The following is a 27,492-nucleotide window of genomic DNA, read 5'->3' as shown; positions in this document are numbered from 1 at the left end:
TGGGGGATACAACTAAGTAATTGCTTTTTAATTCATGTTTGCAAAAATTCCTAGCACTCATCTCACACATCTTAGTTTTTAGGTTTTTAATTTTGATATTTTCAGACACCGTTATTTATTTGCAATATACCATCATAAAAAGACATAAGAAGGACAATATTGACATTTTGTTCATACATTAAAAAGCAGACTGTTATATATGTGGAATTCCTGTTGGAAACGAATTGTGCTTTATGGGTTGTGGGCAAAAAATGGAAGACTAAGGCAGGCACAAACATGTTAAAAACAGAAAAACACTGAATAATTGAAAGTTACCAACAGCCAGAATGTTCTCATTTTAGACTACCTCCACACTTAAGGTCCTTGAGAACTTAGAATCAATGACTGGTTTTATTTATTACAATAGCCTGTTTCATAGTACATGAAATGAATAGACTGGAAATGTTTCAGTTCCTAAAATTTACACTTGCTAGGATTTCCTTTCTGTCTGTCTGCACTAGTTACTCAAAGCCCTTAACGGCTGTAAAGCAAATTTTGCTCGACTTTGACACTTTGAGACATTCAAATTACCAGGAAAGAGTCCATGGATACTTATTGTGTTACAGCTACATCATTAGTCTGAGAACACTGAAGTTCCCATTGACTGGCCAATTTAATTAATTCATACAAGCACTAACAAATAGCTTTATTCAAACCAAACCTGAATGGCGGCAAATTTTATAAGGCAGCAAAGTTAAGGTGATTTAGGCTGGAATTATTTTACTATAATACTATTAAACAAAGAATAAAAAAGAAAAAAAAGATCTTTTATTTCATTTTTGTAGACATTTGTCACGTTTACTACTTGGACATTTTTTGGTATTTTATATTTGTGTCCCTCAGCCTGCAGTCGGATGTGCTCTGATTGACTCTAGTTAATTCTGAGAGACACAACTAATAGAACTACAGCTTACCAATTTTCAATGACTGGTATGACAGTTCTAAAATAGAGGGAGAAGGAACAAACCTTAACCCAATAGAAAATACAGTTAATGCCTATGAGCTACTTTCAGCAGATAAAATCACTTAAATAATCTACAGTAGAATCAGAAGGAATAACGTACTCTGGTTTGCAAATAGCAGGACACCATCTATGAATGAGAGAGCTCTGCATGTGCCAGTTCACGTCAACCAGACAATGCTGACAGGTGTAGAACTTTCATGGGCAGGTCATGTGATAAACAGCAGAAAAGTGGTTTCACCTTTTTCTAGGGAAAATGATCATCAGTAGTCAGGTGAACAGAATGCCAAAAATCTACCTGCCAATAAAGGGAAAATGTTACAGTACCACCATCTGAAATGGAAAACATTCTGAACACGTTTTATACTCTCTAACTCCACATCAGATCTTCTTGGCATACTCTGCCAAAGGGAAATGTGTATTTGACCAAGTAAAACTTGAAACAATCAATTCCATGTTTTTAACCATTGCTTGTATTTTCTATTTCATATTTATCCAGATTGGAATTACCAATTATTTATTTTTTCTGGGAACACAGCATTGTCTTCTGTACAATGCAGGGGAGAAAGAGGACAGGCAGAGCAACTGGAGCCCTTCATCTCTTGACATCTTACAGGAAAGCTGGTCTCACTGCAAGCCTGAACGAAACCAGGAAGTTGCCACAAGATTGGCCACGTTGCTAAGGCTGCTCAGGCCAGCTTGTCCCAGCCCACCACTCGATGGCACCCTGCCTGCTTAGTCCACTTGGGGAAACATGGTCACAGTCAGCCTGTGATACAATCAGGGCTTGGACACAAAGCGTCATGACCACAGGACTTAACCTGAGTTTGGAGAGAGTGCCGGTCCTGCTTAGGCCATTTGCGAGCCTCCATCTGAGAAGTTTAACTTATGATAAATCGCTCCCATAATTCGCTAATATTTTGACTCTGCATTCCCCTTTATTATCCCAGTTTTATTACAGCAAAACACCAGCCAGATAAGAAACTCCCCAGCATGAAACACAGAGATGTAGAGCCATGACAAAGAGATAAGGAAAGCCTCAGACAAGATGAGGCATCTAATCCGAAACTGCACTCTTCTTAGTTTTTACACGTCAGGTACCATACACAATTATGAGGCTAAGTGCTAAGCTAGCCTTTAAAACCTGGATCCGATTCATCTTCTGGGAGAGGATGAGCAATTTCCAAAGGACATCCCCACACAACCAGCCCTTTCTGCTCTGTGCACATAAGGTAACCCATGGCAGGGGCTTCTAATAAAAAATATGGAATGGCGATTTTTCAGGTTCACAGGCTGGAAAGTCCTCACACAAAAGAAACAGTCTTGGGTGAGGTTGAGGTTTTACATCAAGCTTCCTGCTGCTCACAGGCTCCCAATGTTGGGGAAGCTCTTGAGTTTCTCCGGGAAGTCGTCCTTGTAGAGGACAGGATCAGCACGATGCTCCACCACTTTGAGAGGCATCGTTCCAAAGACGGAGGCAAACTTGTTGATGCACTCCGACCTGAGGAGAGATGATGTCAGTCAGTACAAGACTGACAACACTGGGTGCCTTGCAGTGGGAGAATTAACCAGGTAAATTCAAGGTGAAGGGGGTATTAAAACACAAAGCAACCACCATAAGGTTGCTTTAGAAAAATTTAGAACAGAAAACAAAACGTTCATTTCTTAAAGAAACAGTTATCAGAAGTCATATGAAATCTTGGCTGGGCAAGACAGGTGGAAAGCACAATGTGGCTGAGACTTGGCCAAAATCAGTGGGCTCCAAACGACAGGCCTTAAAATGCTGACAGCATTGGTTAGAATAACAGTGAAAATTTGACATCACACTAGGTATCAACTTTATAAAATGTAAGAGATGTTTGAAATAGAAATCTGACATTTAAATTACAAAGGATCCATAAAATCTTCACAGCATATCCAAGGCAGTGGTTTCAGACAATCCACAGTAATACAGTATATATTAATACACATGTTTTTTTTTTAACACGGGCAAGCATTTTGACTGGCAGTCAGGTGGGCAGCCAACACATTAGACCATGCTCCAAATGGCTGCAGTGGGCACTGGATTAATGGGTACAGTCTGAGGATTGTTAGTAACTACACAATGGCTTTCAGATGCAGGACAAGGTTTGCCAGGGAATGGGTATAGCCAGAATTCAGATTAAAGAGCCGCTGTATAGTTCAAGGAACAGGCAGCCATCCAGCATTCGGAAGTTGAGAAGAGTTTATGATATTTTGGGGCACCTGGATTTGAACTCAGCAGACATACTTTGCAGTGAGCTATACCCCTGTGTGCTCTTTAAATGTGGAGACTGAATTAGAGCTCAGGAAAGCAGGATACTCTTACCTCTCCACCATGTGTGTCTGGTCTAGGGACAACCCATCGATAGCTGTGCACTCAGGGCACTTAAACTTCTTCCGAGGGGTCACCTGAAGAAAGGGAAAAAATGCACGTGAAAACCATGCAGATTCCCTTTGAAGCAACATGCACAATCCAGTTTACACAGGCATTGCCAGGCTTCAGAACTGCTTACTCAATTAACAGTACACTAATGTATATTCTTCCTTGGAAAAAAGTGCATCAAATGTTTATCAAAATGCTCCTGCTTTTTAATGAGAAAAAAGAATATTGCATTGCAGTTAAGAACTTCACTTCTCAGCTTACATAAAGAGGTTCTTCAGAAAAACATCACACTGCAGAGCTGTGAAAACGACCCATGTTGCATTATTACTTAAACACACAAATTCCATTAAACAAACGTATTCAGTGGAGCTTTGTGGCCAAGACTGGGAGGAGAAAGAGAGATGAGATGACAGTGTATTTAATTCAGCTTTAATGAGTATTATCAGTGCCAGTCTGCCCTGTGTAAACAGACCTCTCCAACTCGCATATAGAAAGGATATAGAATGACCTTTCCAGTTCTCCCCTCGGCTCATTACCAGTGAGAGGCATGATTAAGGGGGGTGAGAGGAGAGTTTGTGGCAAGGGGAGGGGGGGCGTATTTACTTCAGAGGCAGCCCCAGCAAGCTTAAGTAAACATATTTTATTGGGAGGGACATCACTCAAGTTGTTTGGAAGGATATACACATGGTATGGTGACATGGTAGCTCTGTCCAGCACCACTTAAGTTTCATTAAAACAATTTCAATGTGAACAATTAGGAGCACCTTCTCAGTCTGGAGATCCTGAATATTCCTGCAGGAGAAATCTACTGCGTCAGGTTGTACTATACTTTGGGCACTATAGAAAGTAACCAATAACAGTTGTTTTTTTAAACTGAATAAAGTGGAACCAAAAGGAATGGAGAGCAGACTTACTTATCATCATTTAGTGCTTATACCAGGGAAACATGCTTTTGTATCTCTTTAGCTGACTCTTTTACACATTTCTGAGTCCTAATCCAGACAGCAGAATAAATTACAGTAGGCACCATTCTAGTGTTTGTGACAGAAGAAAAATCCAAATCATCCAAAAACTGAAACAAATATCACTGATAATGCAAAGTTTTAAGAAATGAATCAGGTTGCCTAAGAAACTAAATGTGAAATACTAAGTGGATTTAAAGTATTAACACAAAAAGCAGGTATACACATTTTCTACTATTTCTGTTTATAGTATAATTACTGTACATAATTCAGGAGTCCACCAGTTTCCAATTTTCTTATTAATATTACATTTAAATATATTCTTGATTTTCCATCACATTGTCTAGCATGGCTTTCACATATACTCAAGTATTTGATAATTCATACAAATCTACAAAAAAATAATCCTGTATCGAGACAGTGGTAAAATATTCACCAAAAACTGTGAAGGCACTTACAAATGAGCCTTATCCAAAGGATGCAGCACAATGCGATATAGTGACTTCTTCTGGATCAAATGCAGTCAATCTCTGGCAGTGCCTGGTAACCACCTGCTAATAAGCCCTTTTGTTTAGTCCTTTACCTTAAGTAACTGTGTAGTGGGTAGTTGATCTCATGTGGAAGAGCATTCTTTGCAATGCTTCCCATACATGTATTTTCCTATCAATTCTTCTCATTCCTCTTTGCCGTCTTACCTTAATAGGTGCTTTGCCAGTGATGTTAGCCACCAGGAAGTTCATAGCAATGTCCTCACAGTTCATGTGGGCATCAACCCAGTTTTTAATATCTCCAGGCATCTTGTATGTGTACAGGTAGTTGAAGTACTAAGTAAAATACATAATACAGAATTAATACAATGAACAGCCCACAGCCCAATTTCCTAAACCATTTTCTGTGCCACAAAGGATAAATCACATTTTTGAAAGAAAAACAACCTGTCAGTTTTACAAAAAAGATGAAAAACATTAAAAGAGTATATAAGGACTCACCTTAATATACTGAAAGATTTCTGTGAACACAACAACTTCATTCTGCAATCTTCTTACATGAAGGTAAAATCCTTTTTTGGGAACTAGGTCCAAGATTCTTCTTATTTTATAATATGTTAATATGAGAGAAAGGAGCAATGCTCGTCCAATTGCTAAAAGCTTATCAATTTCCAAATGTTCTCAGGCTGTTTTTTGGATAGTGGGTTAAGGATGATTTCACTTTGCTTGTGTTTGGGCACAAAAACACGCACAGGCATTGTCTACATTGTCTGCACTGAACACTGCCTACCTTGTGGTAAAACGCAGCTCCAGTCAGCACCATGGATACCTCGTTGGTCCACTCAGACTCATATTTCCACTTGCCCATTTCGTGATCCCACAGGTGCAGCCGACCTGGATAACCCACCAGCCTGTCCGGGAACTCCCGCCACACCTGCAGTCAGACGGAGAGAGAGACAAAAGAATACGGCTCACTCGCTAACAATCCCAGCTCTACCCAGCATCTGGAAGCCATCTTTTTCTGGGAGGAAGCAACCTATCTTTTTTTGCAAATCTGAAACAATTTAGGTTGGGGGGTCCTGTGTGGTTCAACAGTTGGGAATGCAGGTTGATCCCTGGACGGAGGACAATGACAGAATAGGCCTGGCCTGTGTCATTAGCTGACGGACTGTGATGACTCTAATCCTGGCTGAGCCCTGCTAAGGTGAGCACGAGCAGATCTGAGTTATTCCTTACTTAACATGCAACAGTGACCAGTACAATGACAGAGAATATTATAAGGCATTTCTAAGAAGTCTAATACTGACTTCCTACTTGACTGTATATAAAATAGCCTAAAATGTTGTTTGCATGAGAAATGTTTAAAACCTTTTACAGATACTATCAGTGTGTCATCTTTCAGGAAATTATTATTATTGCCACATAAATAAGATTCTGACATTTAAAAAAAGCATTCAAAACTACAAAATATATACGAACCTAAAATAATAATTACTCTAGGAATACAATCTAATTATAACCTAATTGGTCTACCCAGATATAAGAAACATAGCTTATGTATCCATGTTGATTGTTATAAATGCTTTTTCTTTCATGTAACAGGTACAATTCCTAAGAATTTTGTTTTATTTATGAAGTAAATATTTGTTTTATCATCCATCATAAAGAATAAGCTCAGTAAAAACATCAGATTTTTCAAAAGCATATAGCAACAAGAAAAGTTTATATTTTGTGTATTGAGTGAATACTATTTCCTTTAACTGATGTTATCTACCTAATTAATCAGAATGAATCTACTTTAATATCTCAGACAGTGCAAACTTGCTTGCTGACTTAAAGCTGCTGTTGTATTACAAGGACAAGTTTCATAACCATATCTAAGATTGAAAACTTTGGTCTGTCATTTGCAGTACTATCCTGTGAAAAACTTGTACACAGTGTGATCAGAAGTCAGCCCCAGGCTCCAACTAACACAGAAAGGTCATTGTGTTCCTTCCTTAAGCCCAACAATACGGTTAGTAGCACACAACACACACAATCCAAAGCCTGGTGTTTTTCAAGCTGTCCTTGCCAGCTCCGATTTGAGACCAGGACAGGGGCTTATTATCTTAAATTGTTCAAAATTGTCTAAATCGGGCTTAAATGCCTCCAGGTGAGTCCTAGCTGCTCCTACAGCCATGGTCAATGTCAGGTTAGCTTGTCATCATTCCCCAAACATCACACTGACTGCCAAGCTCCGTCAGCTGAAGGAAGATCTTTGTGGAATATAGAGTGGCAGAACTTTAAGAGTTATGGATGTCATTTACACTTTCATAAAGGACCTCTTCTGATGTTACGAGGAGTTTGTGGTTTCAGGTTTAAATTCCTAATTTTCACTGCGTAAAAGGGAAAAAAATAATAGGTCTATGAATTGAGCAAAACAAGCCAATCAGATAAACAGGCCAAGTTAACTCCTTTAATCTATGCTAGGGGTAAAGAAGATGAGAAAGGAACACTTCAGAAATAAGAACATTGACCTCAAGACTAGAGAGTACTCTTCCCTTAAGTTTCATAGTTGTCTTCAATCCGGGGCTAGTCTGGAACAAGACAATAACTCAATTAAGTTCAATTAAGCAATTTAATGTGGGGCTGGGATGACTTTATAAGACACTGTTCCTTTCCAGTATCCGAGATGGAGACCCCTGAATAAAAATGTACGTCAAGAATTCCCACGTTAACTGTCATAAATTTGAACAGAATATAGGACAAAATTGCCTGAACCTACTTCTTCCCACCAAAATGCAGGGAATATGATTACATATATTATACTACACACACATGCACATAATTATCTGGGAAAGGAATCTCTTTATGTACGTTCTAAGATATTACAAGTTGTCTGACCTAGAAACTTCAAGCCAATTCTTTAATGAGACAAAGTAATACAAAATATCTGTACGAATATCTTAACTGTTTCTCAGGTACTGTCTGCAACAACATCCAAGCCAGGTTTGCTCTGCTCCGGTCCTCAAGGGCTCCAGCAGGTTTTATACTGTAGGTCTCTCTAAATCTAAACTTTCTTAAGAACAGGGAATGGCTTACACTTGCCCAATTAAACAAATAAGTTCAATTAAGTAATTAAGGACTCAGGTGAAAAGAAAAAACGGAGACCTTCTGTTTCTTTAGCCTGGGAGTTGTGCACTTCCTGATCTAAACAGATATTTTCCTGGATACACAACTGCCTGGAGTAGAAAAAAAGTCACAATTTCACAGGTTTCAAGCCCTGAAACTTTAATCTTTAGATCAAAATAGATATCAGGTCCTTCTGCAATGTAACTAACAAGTCCTGTTTATGTACAGCACTTATACAGAGAACTAAATCCTAGGAGCCACTGGAGTGGTATTGCATAATTTCTACCCTCAACCTGTAAATCTTTGCTTTCAGCGTTCAAGGGCCTTCAGGTATCTACATTCATTAGCTCACTAACAAGGTGCTGAGGCAAGAATTAAGAGAAACGTGAACATAAAGAAAATCCAGACTCATGTTTGATACAGTTTGCTTCTGGACTAAATACTGAGCATAGTCAAATAACGAAGACATTTAGGGCATTCTTCTATGCTGTGACGCCACTTGTACTGAATTACCAGTGCTTCTGGGATGAAGGTACATTTAGACAGATTTAGCTTTGTTTACAATCAAAGTTGGTGATGTGCAAAACCAGCTGACATTCAGCTGAATGGTTTCTCCTTTTTCAAACTCAATTGCTTGCATCCTCTTCCAGAAGATATCAAATGGTATGACTGGGGCAGAGGGGGTGTAAAGTGTGCTATATGCATCACTCACCTCGTAGCCAAACTGCAGTTCATCTGAGGTCAGCATAATGATGTCATCATCGATGGCCAGGACAGCTTCTGTCTCAATCTCATCATAGGGGAAGAAGCGGTTGCTCAGCTTGTTCTCCTTTGTACGCACTACCTTGAGAGGCACTGAGATCTTGGGCCAAAGGGACTCTAGAAGAGGACCCACAGAGGAAGTCTTTAGATTATGAAGAACTGAAGGCGTCTGATTCTTCCATTCAACCATTTACATCTACACTTGACTGCTGTTCTGGATTTTTACAATAAATGTCTTATCTTTAAGATATTTAAAATACATTCAACTGAAAGGGTCTCTAAAACTTACTAGCATGTCAATATTTGAACGGTATTAAGCTTCTCAGTTAAGTCACACTTGAAGAGAACTCTGGGGAATCAATGCTGTATGGTATTAACTGAGGTGTGATAATACTGTTTCTTCATTTCACTAAGGTACACGTAAGGTGACAAAGGGGTCTGAAATGAGGCCTGTTTGAAAATTAAGACAAAAAAGTCTCAACATGAAATGTGAAATGTTAAAAATAAATCTTACAGGGAAAATAAAAAGAAGATGAATACAATTTCAAAGGCAAAATAGCAATTTCAGAGGTAAATCTCCTAACAACGGTTAACTAATTCCTGATTGCACAACAGGACACTGCCTTTAAGGTTTACTGCTGGCATCCCTCTGACTTTCTAAAAAAAATAAATGATGTGCTTTGCTCAAGTGCCGGAAGTACTCCATTTTCAAAGATGAAAGCAACTTCAAAAAATGAAAACTAAAATCCCTCCCCAAAGAACTGGATACAGGAATCCCTTCCCAATTACTTTCATGAGCCAGGATTTCAGCGTTTCGATTCCAGCGTTACTTAACAACAGCTAGATGAGAAGGGAAATACTCGAATGGGCTGAGGGGAAGGCGCACTTTGAATGCCAAAGAGAACTGGCATTTACGATCCAGCCTGGGAAACAAAACCTTTCATCTCCTGCACTGCAGCCAAGGCCGACAGAGGCAGCCAGGGGAGTCTGGTGGTTGCAGCCGAGGACAAGGGGATGAGACAGAGTGGCTGGGCAGCGGTTGCCGTTTTGCAGGTCTTGAGATTTGTACAGGCCATAAAGGCTAAAGGAAATTTACACAGCGTTTCTCGAGATCGCGAACGGAAAAAGGAGATCCATTGATTGTTTTTGCTCTAGTGTGGACGAGGGTGTGGGTAGTAACACAAGCTTAAAAAGTAAAACTGAGAAATTAAGCAGCCTTGGGAAAAAAAGATTTCTGATGTTTAATACGCATCTTTAGAAATTAAACCACAGATATTTCCTTTGGCCACCAACTTCTACATTTATGCAGGCATTATTTATATTTGATTTAAATTGGAAATTACTTTGAAGTTAAAATTAATTGCTGAAACATCAGATCCTGTGAGCCAATTTGATAAACCAAAAATAAATTAAAATTGGTTTCATTTGTTCAGTAATGAGACATTACTAAACAACCATCGCATGACGTGGTCTTTGAATACAAATGAAGAAAAAAGTATTTTTTTAAATGTATTCAACAATTTACTGATATTTTCCTGATGAAGGACACATAAAATCAAGTACAATAGCTTTCAACCGATATCTATTCTGGCATTTTATTTAGATTTTGTTCCAATTTTTAATAAAGAAAGAGAAAAAAATACAAAAAAAATAACCTGGAATATCAGAAGAGGATGTTACTAGCAAGAATTTCAAATGGACGTTTGCTGCATTTTAGCACCGAGTAAACAGCTGTAATTGAAATGGCGCCACAGTTGGAAAACAAAAAACACAAAAGGCTCGCTTCTTACCTCTACCAGGCCAGTATGACTGATTTTCACTATAAATTCAGGTTGACTTGTGAAAATGCCTTATTAATACTAATAGGTTAGTGCTACTATAGCATATCTAGCTTGCGATCTTTAATCAAAGCGAACAGTGGGCCATTAAGCCACTTCAAAGTGCCCCTTGCTCATAATTGCAGTACTAGAAATCTATGGAGAGGATATATTTCAATTCCTTTCTGCTCTCCTTTTATTCTTGCATGTCAATCAAAGGGCTCCATAAACAACAGCATACTTAATAACCCTGTTAGGTGGATCGTTAAGGCCAGAAGTGCAGTAAATAATGATTAATACCCAACTTTGCTTGAATCACTTCTAATTGGTTATAAATTATTTCAAGAAAACGTGACGGAACAAAGCAAAATGTGAAATCATAATGTTGGTATTTTATTGGTATAAAAAAGATAAAGGAAAACATGTAGATATGCAATATTTAATACCTCTTATGGAAGTAAAAACATTTTTGACAAATGGAACTGGGACAAGGATCTTGTCTATCAACACAATCTGTGATTTTAAAAAGCTAAAATGCCTTAGGGTTTAGAGAGAGTGCAGAGAGACCAAAATTGGAAATACTGTCGTGCCAAAAAAGATGTTTATTAAACTGATTTTTAGATATAAAACATTAGTGGAGCTGAATCTTTCTTTACTTAGAATAACAAAGATCTCCTGGGAAATTGGTGCAGTTGGATATCTTAAAGATCTACAGTGAGTAGAAGTGTGTGGAGGATGGGAAGATTCAGGACAGACAACAGGAGCTGTCATTGTATTTCACTGGATATTTCAGTTCCTAGATTGTGGGAGTCTGGAACCAGTGTCCCTTGTTGATTTGTGGAAACTGTTTTTGTAGGACTCTTTCAGAAACGGGTCAGTTTAATTCTTGGAGCATTAAGCTAATAGCAACCAAACAAGCAAGATGAGCCGAATGCCCTGTCACGTTGGTAACCTCTTTTGCAGACTCAGACGGCTCGATGAGGGTGTCCTTTCACGAGCCAGTGGGAGTTCAGGGAAGCTCACCTTCGGGAGGACTCTTGTTCTGGTTGTTCCACACCACGAGAAGCTTGGCCAGGCTGGGGACCTTGGAGATTTCGGTGATGACGCGGAAGAGGCTCTCGATGCGGTCATAAGTGAGCACCACGGCAGTGAAGCCAGGCGACCGAGGAGGGATGAGAGGAAGGAAGAGAGGGCTGTTCACGCTGGACCACTTCTGAGGAGACCGGCAAGGAAGAGAGACCAGCTCTGAGAAAACGGCACTTGATTAAAAGGCTTTCTATTGATAGCGCTCATGCAGCGTGCGTTATTTTTCTCTAGCCTTCATTTCTATCCCCTTTCAGACAAACAACCTATCTGGCTTTTACAATCTTAAACCAGTGCCTAAACTCATTAATGGTTCCTTTAACATTTGATTTGCCTCTAATGCCAAAACCAAGCATAACAGTTAATGATACTTGGACAAAGACAGGGGGAAAAACAATTTTGATAGCATGTGTCAGGTTAATAAACTGGTCGGAAGGAGTTCACAGTGACCTTTCAGCTTTGCCAAAACATTGCCTAAATCTTCCTCCTCCAGGCTAGGGTTACATTAAAAAGCAATAAATTCAAACGAGCAGTCTTTATGCAGGGATGAAAGCACAACATTTCCATTCTGCAATCACTGTGAGTGCCCCACTTAATAGTGACTACGATGTACCCCAGCTTGTTTGTAAAACAGAGTGGCCTGGAACTTGACAAGCAATAAACCTCTTCCTCCACTGATACAGACACTGAACTGCCTGCCTGTTTGATACTTAAAGACCCTTGACTTAACCATAGGAAAGAGCGCAGGGTCTCCATTTGGAACCCAATCTTCACGTTGTAAACCCTAAGCACTAAGCCATAAAATAATAGTGTTTACTTGAAGGGAACCTACTGAAATGTGGCCCTTTGCCTTGTAACTAGCTTTGTAAAAATGAAGTGGCCAAGATTAAATGAAAATAAGAACAGCGCAGAGATGTACCTTTTGAATGGTCCTAAGAAAGCTGTAAAATATTCTGTCCAGGTTTAAATGAGAGTCTGTAATTAACGCCATAGCAAACAGCGCTATTTCTGACAAACAATCTTTTAATTCTGCATGGTATGCCACAATCAATATGGTACCTGTCCTACTCTAAACAGAAGCACAGTGTGAGGAAAAAAAATCCAATTACATTAACAGATTAATTGATTAAAATAAAGCGCTCATTCATAAATTCCTGTGATTTGTTAAACTCAGGTATTACAAGTATTGTATTTGTAATAAGGGAAACAACGTGTGGAAGACCCAGGGTTAAAGTTAATGCAGATGCATATGTGTGAGGATGTAAAAAAAGATAACTGTAGCTACTGTTATGAAAATGATCAAAAGATGAACTTTTGCCATCTTCTCGGATCTTGAGTCTAAGCGTGCAGCGGAGCAGGCCGACAAAGCAAATCAGCTCACAAACACAGTCCCGAGTCCAGTCTGTGTGCACACTGTTCAACTGATGAGGCCGCTTGCAACTTCCGTGGAGACCGGTTCAGTGGCACAGTGGAGCAAGCGAAGGGGGGACTGCAGTTTCACAGACAAACCGAACCCGAGACCACACACCGTCTGGAACTTGGGACTGCTCAAAAGACAGTCAATTTGTAACGGAGAAATCACAGAGCTCATGTAAAATTGTGGGTTCAAGCTATTCATATTTTCTACCAGCTTCCACCCACCAAATCAGCCTTGGTGGTTTACCAGCTGTCTTAAAGAGTCTCAAATGCAAATCCAGCGTGGTTGGTTGTCATGGAGATGGCTATTAAGAACTCTACATCAGTGAACTGGTCCTTCTCTTAAATGTCTTATTAGTATATACAACATTCTTTGAAGTGTCTAACAATATTAAATGTACATCGAAAACAACCATTTAAAACATGCTATATTTGTTGAAGTGACTACCACGGTTTGAAAGCCCTGAGGTGCAGCTACGCCTGGCACATTTAAAGGGAAGTGAATTGAATGCTTTATTTGGTCCAAGCAATAGTGTATGCTAGAAATAGTCCACGTCAGAGCAGTCTGACTCAGACACCCTTCACTACACATCAGTTTTGCTTTTGACTTGCGTTCACCAATGTTAAAAAGGAACATACTGCGCATGATAACATGACACTTGCCCGCGAGACAAAGCTTTCAAGCCTTTTCCCATAGGCTGTCAATACTTCAGTGGAGCGTGTAAACAACGACATTTTTAATATTAAACGGCAATTTAAACGTATGCCGAACAGTTGTACGGGTGAAACTCAATTCCACTCTTGTTCTTTTGCCGACGCCGTTGTGTGCGCTTTTCTACAGAAATACATGAAACTGTTATCATTTCCAGAGTGCTGTTTTGTGGCCACATATGCCGGCCCATTTGACTGAAACAAAATACTCCTGCCCACTACAACTCTTTTTTTTCTAAGCCTCAGTGTCAAATTCAGGGGAAAAAATAACATTTTCTTTTAGATGTAACTGCTAGAATTCATCTAATTACTGACACAGCAACTTGTAGTTATTATATATATTCTTTTACCTCCACCCTGCTAATTTCTTTTGCGAAAATAAAAGAAACTCCACACATTCATAACCACTTTCTCTCATATAACAGCCATGTGTCACGCTGTGATTCTGAAGTTAACTTAACGGGTTGACTGACAGAGGGAGAGGAAAGGCCGTTTCATGTGGCTTTGGGTTTTGGCGTGTTTTTCAGTCAGGATCATGGAAGAACAGATTTGGGATTAAATAAAAATGGAATGCAGATGACAGCATATTAAAAAAAAATACTTTAAATTTCCAAACGCAAAATACACACACAATTTTCTCCCCGCTTGATCAACAGCAAATGTATATAATGGTAACATGTCAACAACAAGTTCGGCTGAAGGGAAGGAGTAGAAGGCATCTGTGAATTTCTAAGTGCCGAAAATGAGCAAGATTTACAGTATACAGCTTCACTGGCTTTTATATCACTACACTGGAGTTAACTTAAAATATTCTTGGACACTTGACACTTATTTAACAGAAAGAAAATGTGAAATTCACTAAGGAAAAGCCAAACTGAAATTACGGAGGTCTTATTATACTGGGTGGATAAGGATCTTTATTTCCATATACCAAGTATGTTACAGCACGCGTTAAATGTAAAAATAAAGGTCTAGGCACAGACTATTAATGCTTGAAAGAGCTGTACTCAAGTAGTATGGCACTCACTCAAAGAGTAGTTTGTACTCTATGGTTCAAGCATCAGCTGCAAGCAAAGTTTTCCCTTTCTTCTGTCTTTATCATCACTGCTCTTCCTATTCTATTTCAAACATTTCGATTCTGGTACAACTAATAAACGTGTAAGATTCATACTGTAGATGATACAAAGATCAGTAGTGTGGCAGATAATGCAGCAGTGGCACAAGCAATAATAGAGGACTGCAATCTCTGCATGAAGCAGAACCGGAATGTCACACACAAAATGAGTAGTAATGGATTAGAAACAATGACAACCAACAAAGTTCTCGAAGTTTAGGTAGGCATTTTTATAGACTGTGCAGAGATATATAATAAAGGGATGATTACAGCAAACAAATATATCTAGGAAATCACATTACAATTATACAGTATAATGCATTTGTCAGATCTCGCTTGGAATACTGCTTTTAATTTCAGTTACATGCTGTAAGAAGGCCGCTGTTCTGGAGGAGAGCAACAAAGTCAACTTCCTCAACAAGTCTAAATGATGTCCTCACTCGTAGAACCACTCTCATGTTTTTTAAGTGAAGGTGCAAGAGTGCCCAAAGGCGGTTGGGGATGGGCAGGCTTCAGATATCCAGAGCACCCTCATCTTCCTGTGCTATAACAGCCACCATGGTTTGTCAGGCTCACATGAGCTTGCAGTGCTGTCAGTGAGAACTAGCCTGTATCATCTCAGTTGTAAGGCACATCAGAGCCTGCAGCATGTAAAACAGACAGTGGCTCCACGGGGCATTTTTTATATCTGGCACGGTGCTGGTTTCACTGGTGGCAGTAAAACTTTGAGGGTCTTTTAGTCCTGAATACACAGATAGCATATAAAGCACAACACGCCACAGGCTGGAGGAAGAAGCTGAATTTATTAGAGACTGAGTATGTGTGTAACGCTCGTAGAAATTTCAGACCTCAGCCCCCCTCCGATCATACGTAAGGGTTAATGACCCAACATCGATCTGACCCAGTGCCTCATAAACCAGGAGGGGTCCTTTTAAAGACTGGAGAGAGTGAAGTGAGAGGGGAAAGGACACATTTACTGCTCAAAACTTCTGTACCCACAAACACACACGCACACAAAGAATCTATCCAGAGAAGCAGAAAAGACAAGCGTATCTCCCAGCAGCAGTCAAAGGCTTTTTACATTTCTTCCAAACCTAAATGTGGTTTCAATTATTTCTCCGGTGGATAGAAGAAAAAAAAAAATTGTGCTTGATTTATTTAGTGCTCTGGTCCAATTCTGCTCAACGTGTTTCCATTGAATATGTTGAGAAAGTATTTCATCTTTCTTCTCATCTTGGAACGGTCAAAGGCCAAATACGCAGCAGAATTAACCTTTTGCAGCCCAACACTCCTTTGATTTCGTTTTAAATACGATGCATGACAAAATAATGTCAATTGTTACTGTTAATTACCAAGACTACTACTTAGAAGTACTGTACTACTGTATTACACTGTGAAATAGTAACATACCATTGTTGGGCTGTGTAAAACGTCAACTATCTCATTAGACGCTCCCAGCAGTTCTTAATAGACTACAGCGTGTTAACATTGGCAGCATTAATTGGTTGCCTCAATCAGCATCTATGAACTCATGTGTGGGAGCAAAATCCCAGAAACAGAATAAGCATCTCACAATAAATCAGTGAACTAACAGATGAGCCTGAGAGACAGACACTCACAGAGGGTGATTTATCAAGGTTTTTACATCCAAATATGCGGAATGAATTAAAACCTTTTATGAGTGGTACAGTACATAAGAATGTCTCGGTGAGGGTTTTACTTGAAAACTGAAAAGCATTCACAAGGCTGCTACAAAGCCTGGTTGTAGTCTTCGAAGTCAGAAAACGGAAATGTCCTTTGATAAACCAAAAACTTCCATATGTTGCATCTTTTCCCATAAACCATCTCTGACAGACTTGCCCTTTGCTGTGAAGCAGTATACAATCAAGGCCAGTGACTATTTTGAGAATGCTGGCACTTCACAGTGAGCACAATTAAAAAAGAAAGGCACATGTATGGACTGCATGGGGGTGTGTGAGGCACTGTGTGAGGGTTGTTCCTTGTTGTTTCTGGGTGATTAATAGTCATGGAGCGCCAATCTCCAAAGACTGAGTCAGTCTGTCTGTGGATCTTGAAGACTGTGATAACCACAGAGTGATGCGAATCATAAATATTCATTTAGTGCACAGTATCTGTTGTTCCAGCACAGTATATGGCACCAACACCAGAGAGAAAGACACACGCACGTTCATGCTCACACCACAGGCCCTGGCACGAGAACACGGGTAGCCATTTCTAAATAGTACGCAAATAATGTAATCCGGGAGGAGCTAAACTGGCGCACACATTCATGGCTCACTCCCAATCCAACTGGGGCCACTGCTTGAAGTCTACGTCTTTTTAAATAAAAAAACAGAACTGAAAAGATGCAATCTCTTGTATTCAGTCCATGAGAGGAGTGGAAGGCAACAAGAATACCACTCCCTCCGGCCCAAAAACACCCCAGGCATGGAACCACAGCGGGCAACACACTGGTGGTGCCATTCTGACACTGAAGCTGCCAGGCGGCGGCTACAGCCAACATTCGCTCGTGTTGAACTTTGATAACCAATTCCAAATGGAGCAACGCACACAGCCCGCGCCAATCTTCATGCTACAGAGGTGTTTGCGACTGGTAATCCAGAAAACCCCACCAAAATGCCAAAACCGTCTGTGAGTGGAACTTAAACCGCCTCTGGACTCTTTCCTTATCACTCCATCTCAGGCCAACACCACGCTACAGGACGTATTCATCTAGCCCTCAACACCATGATAAATTTACAACATGATTTCACCTCAAAATCCAACAACGTTCAGAGGGTTGCAGTGTGAAACAAGTCTTTCGGGAAATATTGCAGGTGCCAAACAAAAAGATCCCCTGCCAATAGCTTCAATCAGTGCATCTTTGGTGAGGTGACATCAGAGTGTTTTTCCCCTTCTGTAAAAACAGGGGATGAGTTCCGCAGGGAGGACAAACCGAGGGTTATGCAGCAACGTGACTGGCACTTGAGATGCCCAGAAGCATCTGAAGCATTTCCACTACAGGCACAGCATCTTACCACCTGGGGGGGGTCGTTCCACTGCTCGTAAGAGCGGGCGGCATAAGGGTAGATCCGGTCGTTGATGATTTGCAGTGTTGCCATGGCGATAGCCTTCATGGAGCGGAAGTAGGCCTCCCAGAACCAGCGGGCCTATGGATGAAGAAACACGGAGGGGAAAGTTAGAACAGTTCACAATGAGACAATGTCCTCCAAACCTTGCTCGAAGAATGGCCTCAGCCTTGCCTGGGCTGCTAAACATTCTTATTTTCTAATCCAAAGTGACCTAAATTCAGATGTTCGTTAAAACTAGAAATAGTAACAATGCCAAAAAAACAACATTTATACTACATAAATTCAGCATATCCTAACTGAGTCTCTCAATGATAGGCAACATGAGCTTGGCTTGAGGAGTTAAAGACCTACATCACCTTCCCTGGGAAAAGGGTTCTCGAGATCTCAAACCTATCCCATGAAAAGCGAGCTCCGTCCCAAAAAACATTACCCTAATCCCATCCTTGCCAGAAGCTGAGCCTATCAGAAGAAAAAGGATGAGACTGGGCTGCAAATATTTCTAAACCAGTGGTTTACATGGGATTACATGTGAGATCCCGTTCAAGCTGTTCGTGCTAAACGGCAGAGAGGACAAGGGAAAGCATAAGGAGAGACGAGGATCAGGAGATGGAAGGAGGAGTTATTCTTGAAGGATCTTAGTATATCAGCATCAAGTGACAAGACTTGGCAATTGATTTAAAAAATTAAACATCCCATAAATTAAAAGGATTTCCTCATGTCAGTTCAAAATTTGCTTTTACTAAATTTCTAATTCTCTCCCCAGTGAACTCTACGGTAGGGCTTAAGTCTGAAATATCAGACTCTGGCCACCCTACGTACTCCTTTCAGGTCTGAGAGGCCCTCAGTAAAGTCTCCCTGTAGATCTCAGCAACTGAACATAAACAGGGTTTAAAGTCGTTTAAAACGTTCACCATAACTCATGTCCCGAGAAACTATTTTGGAGTGCACAGCACATGTAAGCATATTCATTCATTTCAAAAAGGATGAATTCACTTGCAAATGTGCAGTACTCCAGCTCACAATAGCTCTGGGAAGAGGCAGACACCAAATGATTAACAGCACTGAGAATCCAGCGCTGTTACATGTTAAGACTATTCTAGAATTCGAGATTCCGGCTCTCCTCTTAACTGCTGTAGATAAGCAACGACTGCATTGATCAAAGGGATGGAACATTCACATACATACTTTTTACATATACACAATATATAATTCACCATATAATATTGATATATAAAATAAAAAATTACTAATATATGAAATATACAATTCTGTGTATCAAAAGTTCAATGGGGGATAGGAACAAAATGCATTACTGTATGTAAAAGCATACCAATCAGGACAGATCAGACACCAACTCACTTTTTAATCCCGAATATTAACAACATCTGACAAAAATTCAGGTGTCTCCTCACTAAGTATTCAAATCATGTACACCTGTGAATTGGGTGTTATAAACTTTTCCCAATTCACAAAATCCAGGACAATAACAAACAACAACCAAAAATCAGGTTCCAGAACTAACAGACTGATGAATCAGTCTACTATTAAAAAGTGCCCACTTTACTCCACTCTTCACAAGAAGCATGCTTTGGGAATTATTCTTATAGTCCTGGACATTGGTTCTGCACAAAAAAGGAAGAGCTTTTTCTTCAGATGATTGGTTTATGTCTCAAAACTTCAGAAGTTTAAAGGAGGGAGCAGAACAGCTCAAGATGTCTCACAGATGTAACTTCCTAGGCTTTTACCAGGTTCTTGAGAATAAATTTAAATTGTAATAGATTAGGTGATAACTAGCCTTAAGTGTGCTTAAATAATGTGAGACAAAATAACAAAAATGCTCAGAATGTGAGCCCGAGCCTTTTGCTAGGCACTTCCAACACACTCCTGGACAATGCCCGTCTGCCAATAATCCCAGCCCCCAGTGTCCTGGACTAATGAGCCAGCTTCCTGTCAGAAATATGCTGTGCAACTCCACAGACTGCAATGTCACTCTGATTTACTGCTCCAGTGAGTCACGGCTATTAATGACCTCATCAGCAACAGACTGCTTTGGACACCTGAAAAGTAAACCATTACTTACCAAATCAAGGAAAGTACTGCAGTGACTATGCTCTCAAAATAGAAAATTATTTTGGCTGATTCACAAGCATCTACATTAACCCATCATCAGCTACCATTATAACTTTGGAAAACTTAACACTAGTCAGGAACCTTTCTCTTTGGACTAAGCTAAACAAAATTATAAAATATCTAGATTTAAAATAGCTACAAACAGCAATGACCTGGGGCCAAGCATACATACAATGATAAAGAATATACACATTTCAAGATGTATTCCATAGTATTTACTGTACAACCCTATTCACAATAAGGCATTATAATTCTTTATTGCATTTAATCTTCAAAAGAGATCAGAGGCGCCTGGCCAGAACCCTTTTGTGATAAAACATACAGTATGGTTTCCTATACAGTATATTGCGTAGTTTTGTCTTTGATCTTATGGAGAGTTCAAAGGTCATGGTCAATGACATTCCAAACAGCTGACTTCAGTTGTGGACATATGAGATATTAGGCTTGACTGCTATACAAACATTTTCAAAACTACAGCTTCTATCACAGATAGATACATACTGCAAATCATACCATTAATTATGTTATTTAAGAAAAATGTATAAGGGTAGTCTGTAGCTCAAGTTCTAAACTACTGCTACCTGAGTTTTTAAATTTATTATTAACGCAAATACTAGAAACTTCAGTATGATCACCAAAACGTGTAGCCCACATGTTTGTCATTGCTGCAACAAAGTCTGATGGGACTCCAGACACTTGTGAACATGTGACGTTTTGACAGTTTGTATCCTGAAGACATTTTGAAGTCTTGATGGAAAACAAAACTAAGGCTGAACTGTGTTGCTTGGCTCACGAATAATAAAGATACGAGTTTTAACATCGCGGTATGATCTGAGAAGAGACAAACTCCACTCCTTCTCTCAACAGAAAAAAAAACCCTTTCTCCTGATAGCGGAGTCCAATATCCCTTCTGGACAGTCACCCTTTCTCCCATCTGCTGAAGGGACAGCCATCAAAGGGAACAGTCAATAAGAATTAATAACCCAGAAAAAAGCACATATACATCTCTGCTAAGAGGCACCATGTCACAAAGCACTGGTGTGTGACCCCAGACACTCTGCAGGAACTCCTTAGGAGCCAAGCTGAAGGATCTGAGCTGGCATCTCACACTTCACGATCCTTGGAGACAGGAGACTCTGCTTGTTTTTCGTTATCAGTAACCCACAACAGTGACAAACAATTTTACAAAGGTGGATGTGAGAGTTATATAGCAGGAAAGCCCCAAACCCATTGTTATTTCAGCTACATCACCCAAGCTAAAATACAATATTGTCATTTCTCTGCTACACAATGAAAAAATTGCTGAATTCCTTGAAGCACATGATCATTCACCCAAATAATGTTATAAAGGGACTAATTAAATTATTCAAAACACAGAATACAAATAATGAGCTACAGGGCTGGTCCCCTTAATACTTTAACTGACACGAGGCACAATTTAATGTTTTGACAAGTCAGGAAGTCTCAGATGCTAACATCTCATCTGACAGAACATTACTTTGTTCCTAGAGACTCAAAGTTTTAAATACTCATACAGATTGGCGTTGTAGTCCCAATGGAGTACACTGTGTGACCTCACAGCTACAAACCACACAACTATTAGTTGCGGATTGGCGTTCAAAACAATTTACAGAGCTTTACATAAACATACAAAACGGCCCGTCTGCCCTTTCGCCTTAGAAGAGTGATTCTGCATGCCATTTGTATCAATGCCAGGCCTACAGTATATAAAGCATGTATGTGCTTTATAGCTTTTCGCGTTTCTTTCTTGTCTCCAGTCCGATGTTTGCCAGCTCATTGAAAGGCACCCTTCAGATCTCCCTGACACATGACAGACAGGCCTGGAAATCCGACACTGCAGGTTTCAAACGCTCGCCAGGGATCACCTTAAAATGGCAAATTGTTTGCTGGGAGTACAGAACCTTCTCCCCCTCCTCTGTCCAGCTCTTTTTCCCAGTCCCACCCGCCGTGTCTGAGGTACAGAGGGGTCCCGGGAAGAGGGGACAGGGAGCTCAGCCTAGGAGATCAAACAGCAGGTCCTGCTCTCCACTCCCAGCTTGCCCTGGGTTGGGTCTTCCTAAGCCCGACCAGCCAGTGCCAGTAAAGAACTTGTTTTCTCCAGGACACTCTTACTTTTTCACCTCTCTGTAGAGAGGGACAGGGGGTCACTGGGAATATGTCACAACCCGTTTCTCTTCACCTCCTGCTGGTTTTATTCATCTCACTTAGCCATTTGCTGCCCTGAGCAAAGAACTGGAACATTAACTTGGGGAAATTCTAACTCTGCAATGAAAGGGGTGGAATGACCAAAAGTGAAAGAATCCAAATAGTCAAACTGACTGTATTTAAAGTTAAAAAAGTGCATAAAGGCATGCATATAGAAAAACCTGTGAGATCCCTAGGGCCCTTAATAAACAATCGGTTTTCCACTGCTGTCACCATTATCTTCTGCAGAGAATGACATGCGTTACCGATTCTGTTATCCTCCCATTACTGTCCAGACGAAGCCCTGGGATCAATTAGCTACTAGGAACTGGACAACTGCTGATGAGCCAAATGGCAGCCTCTTGCTGTCTTCTAACCACTTCAACACCCCGCACTGTGCTGCTCAGCATTTTAGAACAGCAATAACGAAGATTTAGTAAGGCCATTCATTTTCAAAGTGTTAAATCTGTGGCTTTGTACCATAACAGTGAGTGGTAAAAAAAAAAAACTCTCTCTGGGTTGTCATCATAAACGATAACAATGAGAGTTAAAATATTTTCCCCCGTCCAGCATGATTTTCTTTGTACCTCAACCGCGCTGCCAAAGAAATAAAAAAAGAGAAAGAACTGGAATCCCATCGGCCGTACCTGCATGAACAGCACTGACATTCTGTTCCCAACCCTCCAGCTGCTTTGTAACACTGGAGTTCTGCAATGCTTTTCATTGCCCTGAGAAACGCATTGCCACCACATGTGAATTACAGTAATCCCTGCCACATTAAGCTCTCAGCAACAGCACTGGCCTATACCTTCAACACTAAAAAAACAAAACACAAAAACAGCTTTTATTTTTATGGAGGGGAAGTGTATTTAAAAAGACTTTCTAATCCCAAAGGGAGTCCAAACGGCTATAAATCACAGAGTGATGAAAGTTTCCTTTCCAACCAAAGGAGGCAAAAAAAGAAAACTCTCCTGCTTGAAACGAAGGTGCCGCCTCCTCAGCCAGCATTCGAGAATTTTACGGGCAAGCCCTGCTCCACCAGAAGAGAGGCTGACCTGGGACAGGTTTGAGCTATCACTTCCACTTCTGGGTATTTCTGAGAACTACTGAGACAGATGAAAATAAACTTCACTCTATTTTAGGTTTAGGTTTCTTTTTATCTTATCGACTAGTTACGTACATATAAGCAGTACATACCGTGAGGAAAAAAAGTGTCAGGTACAAGCACTGATATCTTATATACACAATAATATAACTCACTTACTGACTGAAAGTACTACAAGAGATAAATGCTCTGCAGACATACATATTAGATATTCTAAATTGTTTTAGGTGAAAAGTAAATGCTGTTGCTGCTTAATTACCAATGCACAGTTTAATAGACTTAAATAATTATGAGTAACCTGGTTTCAGATACAAAGTGGCAATGATACAAATACAATTTTGAAAAGTGATTGTTTCTGTTGTGACTCTGTATGTTAATGTGGTACATGTTTAAGTCCTTCTTCTGTCTGATTTACAGAACACACTGCATCTCAACACACAATCTGTAAAAAGTTCATAGTGTAGTGTTGACCACTTATCTTTCAGCAGCTGTTAACATTCAGATAAGAACTTTATTGCACAAATTCATACTGGCATGGATTGTACAAATGTTGAAAAATGGCACCCCTCATGACTGTGCTGCTGTAACAGTGCTTTTTTGTAGTGGCCAAAAGACAAAAGGTCACTGCACAGTGAAAAGCAGTCACAAGTGGGGTTTTGTTCTGCAACAAAGACACGATGTACAGGAATCAAACGAGATTGTTCAGGCAGCCACAGATCTGAATGGCATTTTATCTTATTGTTTTAGGGAAAACATGTCTACCCACAGGACAGGACCCGTAAAAAGATAACGCAAGAGTTAAGGCTGTACTTAGTATCTCTGTGGTTTGGGAGCACAACAGGCTCGGCAACACATGTGGAGTGATATTCTCTGTGGGAAGTCAGATCAAATCAAGACAGAAATGCCTTCCCCAGCTGGACAGTCAAGACTGAGTTGTGTGCGCCCTCTTCTGTGCATTTTAAAGCATTACAGTCCTTAAAGTGCTCTCTCCTCAACACCTGCACATTCAACACTTGTAGTATTTTAGAATGTAGATAAAATAGCTTGTCATGGATTAATGCGAGCATGTGTGGAATGATTCAGAAAGGAAAAATCATCTAACTCCTAAAAAAAAAAATTGTCACCTACAAAACAAGCAAACCTGTGCTGTTATCTTTCCTTTTGGCGTGTCAAGATTTTTTCAGATTTATAGAATTAAAACTGAACAGAGATCCCGATGCTGGGGTCAGCCTTTAGGATGGTAACTATTTAAGAAACATGCAAATAAGAAAACAGTTAAATATCAGAATGTTAGAAACCTTTTTTCAGCACAGCCTTGACAATAGTCCATGGTATGAATTTAGCAAATGCCTCCTCTAGAGCTGATCACACTAACCGAATAAGCCTGTTAGGACTCACTGAGAACAATGATATTTATACCTTTGAATGCAATCTGTGCAACCTCCTCCCTAACACAGCAAAATTGTACATACAGTATCACTGCCCTGGCCTAAGCTGGGCCCAGTTGAGGTAGGAAGCTGATGTAAGAGGACAGCTCCTCAGAGTTGAACCAGATGTGCTTGTGCGTGGAATGATGTTTAATAGCTATACAACACCCTATTACTCCAGCAGAAGATAGGCTTTTACAAGGAGTTAGACGGAAACATGGCACCTAATCATCTCACTGGGATTGGAGAAAGTCTTCTTTAACCCTCTCACCCTGTAAAAGACTACAGCCCTTCGTCTAAAAACTGGCCAGATCATCATCCATTAGGGAGCTGTTAAAACATCATTGGCCATTTTGGTTCTGCCAGGTTGCTGGTACACATTTTAAAAACCTAATAAGGTGGAATGTGCATATCCCTAACCTGTGACATACTGTAGGTTGTCAGGACTATGAGTAAAGAGAGCTCAGAGATTCTTATTTCCTACTGTCAAGTGTCAATTATTTAAAAGTAATGTCCTGAGTAACTTTCATTTAATCAGGCAAGACATCTCAGCTTGTAAACTTGCGCAATGATCGCTATATAAACATTCACATAAAAATGCATCGGTGATTCTTAAATGACATCTCTGGTTCATACAGAGTCGTATTTTATTCTACCCAGACACCTTTTTATTGTTTCCCAAATTAATTTTATTAAATCTTTTTACAGCATTGGGATATTAGCAATTCCCAGTTTTTTTTTTATTGTGCTCCCTTCATTTAGCTCAGTTTCCCCCCCCCGATACGCGGAACACTAGTTGTCATGCTACACCTTCTATAAAACACAGTTTAATGTTTATACAACTCTACAGAGACCCCTTAGCAAGCATTAAGCATACTTTCAATGACAAACATGCTGACATGAACCCTTTCCCCTAGTCACACAGCATTGTAGTTAACAGAGGTTTGTCTAAATATGGGAAGCATATCATCCTGAATAAACCTTTAGACATCCAACGGAAACTGATAAGAATAAAAAGTTCTGAGAGTGGCTAAGTGTTTTGGACTTCAAGAACGAAACAGTTCTGTTTGGGCTAAAGTCTAGTTGTTTGAAATATCTGTTTGTTAAGTTTCATTCAGAAACAGTCCTGCTGTGACATGGGGAATGAAAACCATCTTGAATTCTTGAAGGGTTTCTGAGAGGCTTTACTTGTTGTTTATTGTAACTTGATTTAGCTAACAGACTGAAAAGGAAACAGCGAGGTAAACTGGCCCACCATTCGCAACACGGATACGATGGCCTTGAAGGGTCCAGTCTAAAACAGTCAAACATTCTCTGCCTAGATTCACGACAGAGATTAAAACAGAATTAAAACTTAAAACATGTTTGCTTTCCCCAGGAAAGCCTTTCACAGAGTGACCCTATGCAGTGTCCTAAACACTGGCAGGTACTGAAGTCCAATGATGCCATGACATGGTATGCCTTGAATTAGCCATGGGTTCAGGCACTGAGATCCCAACTGATAGCCAGAGAAAAAGTATTTCCAAACCTTTAAAAACCTTCACCAATTTTGAAGTGAATGAAGTTTTGATTTCAATTCAAACAGTAATACACACCCAGAAGTAAACTTTGTTAATAAACAGATTGGGATTAACGATTAATAAAGCAACTAAACCAAAAGGAATTTAGACCTAGTTGTGTTTTAGCCAAGTAGATGTTTTGGAAAAACACATGAAGGTCAAAGTCTTCTTGTCTGAATACATTTTGGAGCTAGGCAGTGGTTATTTGAGATATTGAAGTAGATTGAAGTTGAAGTCGAACATCTCTAGAGAGAAACAGACAAGAAATCAAAAGGACTGGCCCTGGGTACTGGGCAGAGGTTTATAACCTCTTCTGGCTTGGAATCATCAAGAAATCACTCTCTTTAAGAATCCTCAATTGAACCATAAAGTCAAATTCAGTTCTACGGACATTATAAATAATGCTACTATCAATAAAATAATTACAAGCAGAACTGCAGGTATATTTCAAGCACTATTAGGGTAGATCCATTCCTGGAGATTGTTGAATTTACAGATTATTTGTCATGAATTACCTAATTTCCTTTGAATCTGGAGATTGCTGATCTCACAGGAATACCAAGGGCTAAGTTGTGATCCAACTCTCAGTCAATAATAAACCTACCTGTCTCTGCATTTCCTCCACCTGTCTGTGAGGGATGCTCTTTAGAATGGTGTACATCTCAGGCAGTTTGTCTTCTGGAATGACCACTGATGCTCTAAACAAGAGACACACAATAGTCAGACCTGCATCAGAACCAGTATTCTGTGTTACCAGTTAATTAATGACTTTCAGAATATTCAGCACAGGAAAAAAGGGGTACAGTATAAAAAAAGCACTAAGAAAAAACAAACAACTATATAAAATAGAAAAAAAAGACTCTCACTGCACAGCATTTCACACCTGATCTTATCTTATAGTTTTAACTTCATGTCCATCTAAGCAAATTTGTACAAAGCTAATCAGGACCTATAACTGGTTTATGAGAATATCTGGCTGGGCTTGCTAAACATCACTCTTTGAATACTCAAAGAGTATTGCATGTTAAAACAGTTAAAAGTCTTGGAAACACAGAAGCATTCTGAAGATCAGACCTTGAGGGTTGAATGTTCAGGCCGACATTTTG

At 39.8% G+C, this 27,492-nt stretch overlaps 1 protein-coding gene across 1 annotated transcript in view; it reads right to left on the bottom strand.

Moving 5' to 3' along the window:
- Positions 1-71: 71 nt before the first annotated feature.
- Positions 72-27,492, bottom strand: part of ext2 (exostosin glycosyltransferase 2) — a 38,570-nt gene continuing 11,149 nt past the window's right edge. Inside the window, exons 8-15 of the mRNA XM_088611024.1 lie at positions 26,991-27,084; positions 17,907-18,038; positions 11,568-11,757; positions 8,678-8,844; positions 5,645-5,788; positions 5,062-5,190; positions 3,348-3,430; positions 72-2,501 (exon numbers count right to left, since the gene is read on the bottom strand). Of these exons, the coding sequence (XP_088467150.1) occupies positions 2,363-2,501; positions 3,348-3,430; positions 5,062-5,190; positions 5,645-5,788; positions 8,678-8,844; positions 11,568-11,757; positions 17,907-18,038; positions 26,991-27,084 (1,078 nt within the window). The 3' untranslated portion in view covers positions 72-2,362. The remainder of the gene's footprint in view (positions 2,502-3,347; positions 3,431-5,061; positions 5,191-5,644; positions 5,789-8,677; positions 8,845-11,567; positions 11,758-17,906; positions 18,039-26,990; positions 27,085-27,492) is intronic.

The sequence above is a fragment of the Lepisosteus platostomus genome, chromosome 18 (genome assembly GCF_059453375.1).
Source record: "Lepisosteus platostomus isolate fLepPlt1 chromosome 18, fLepPlt1.hap1, whole genome shotgun sequence".
Taxonomy (NCBI): Eukaryota; Metazoa; Chordata; class Actinopteri; order Semionotiformes; family Lepisosteidae; genus Lepisosteus; species Lepisosteus platostomus.
This window is presented reverse-complemented; position numbering and strand designations above follow the sequence as displayed.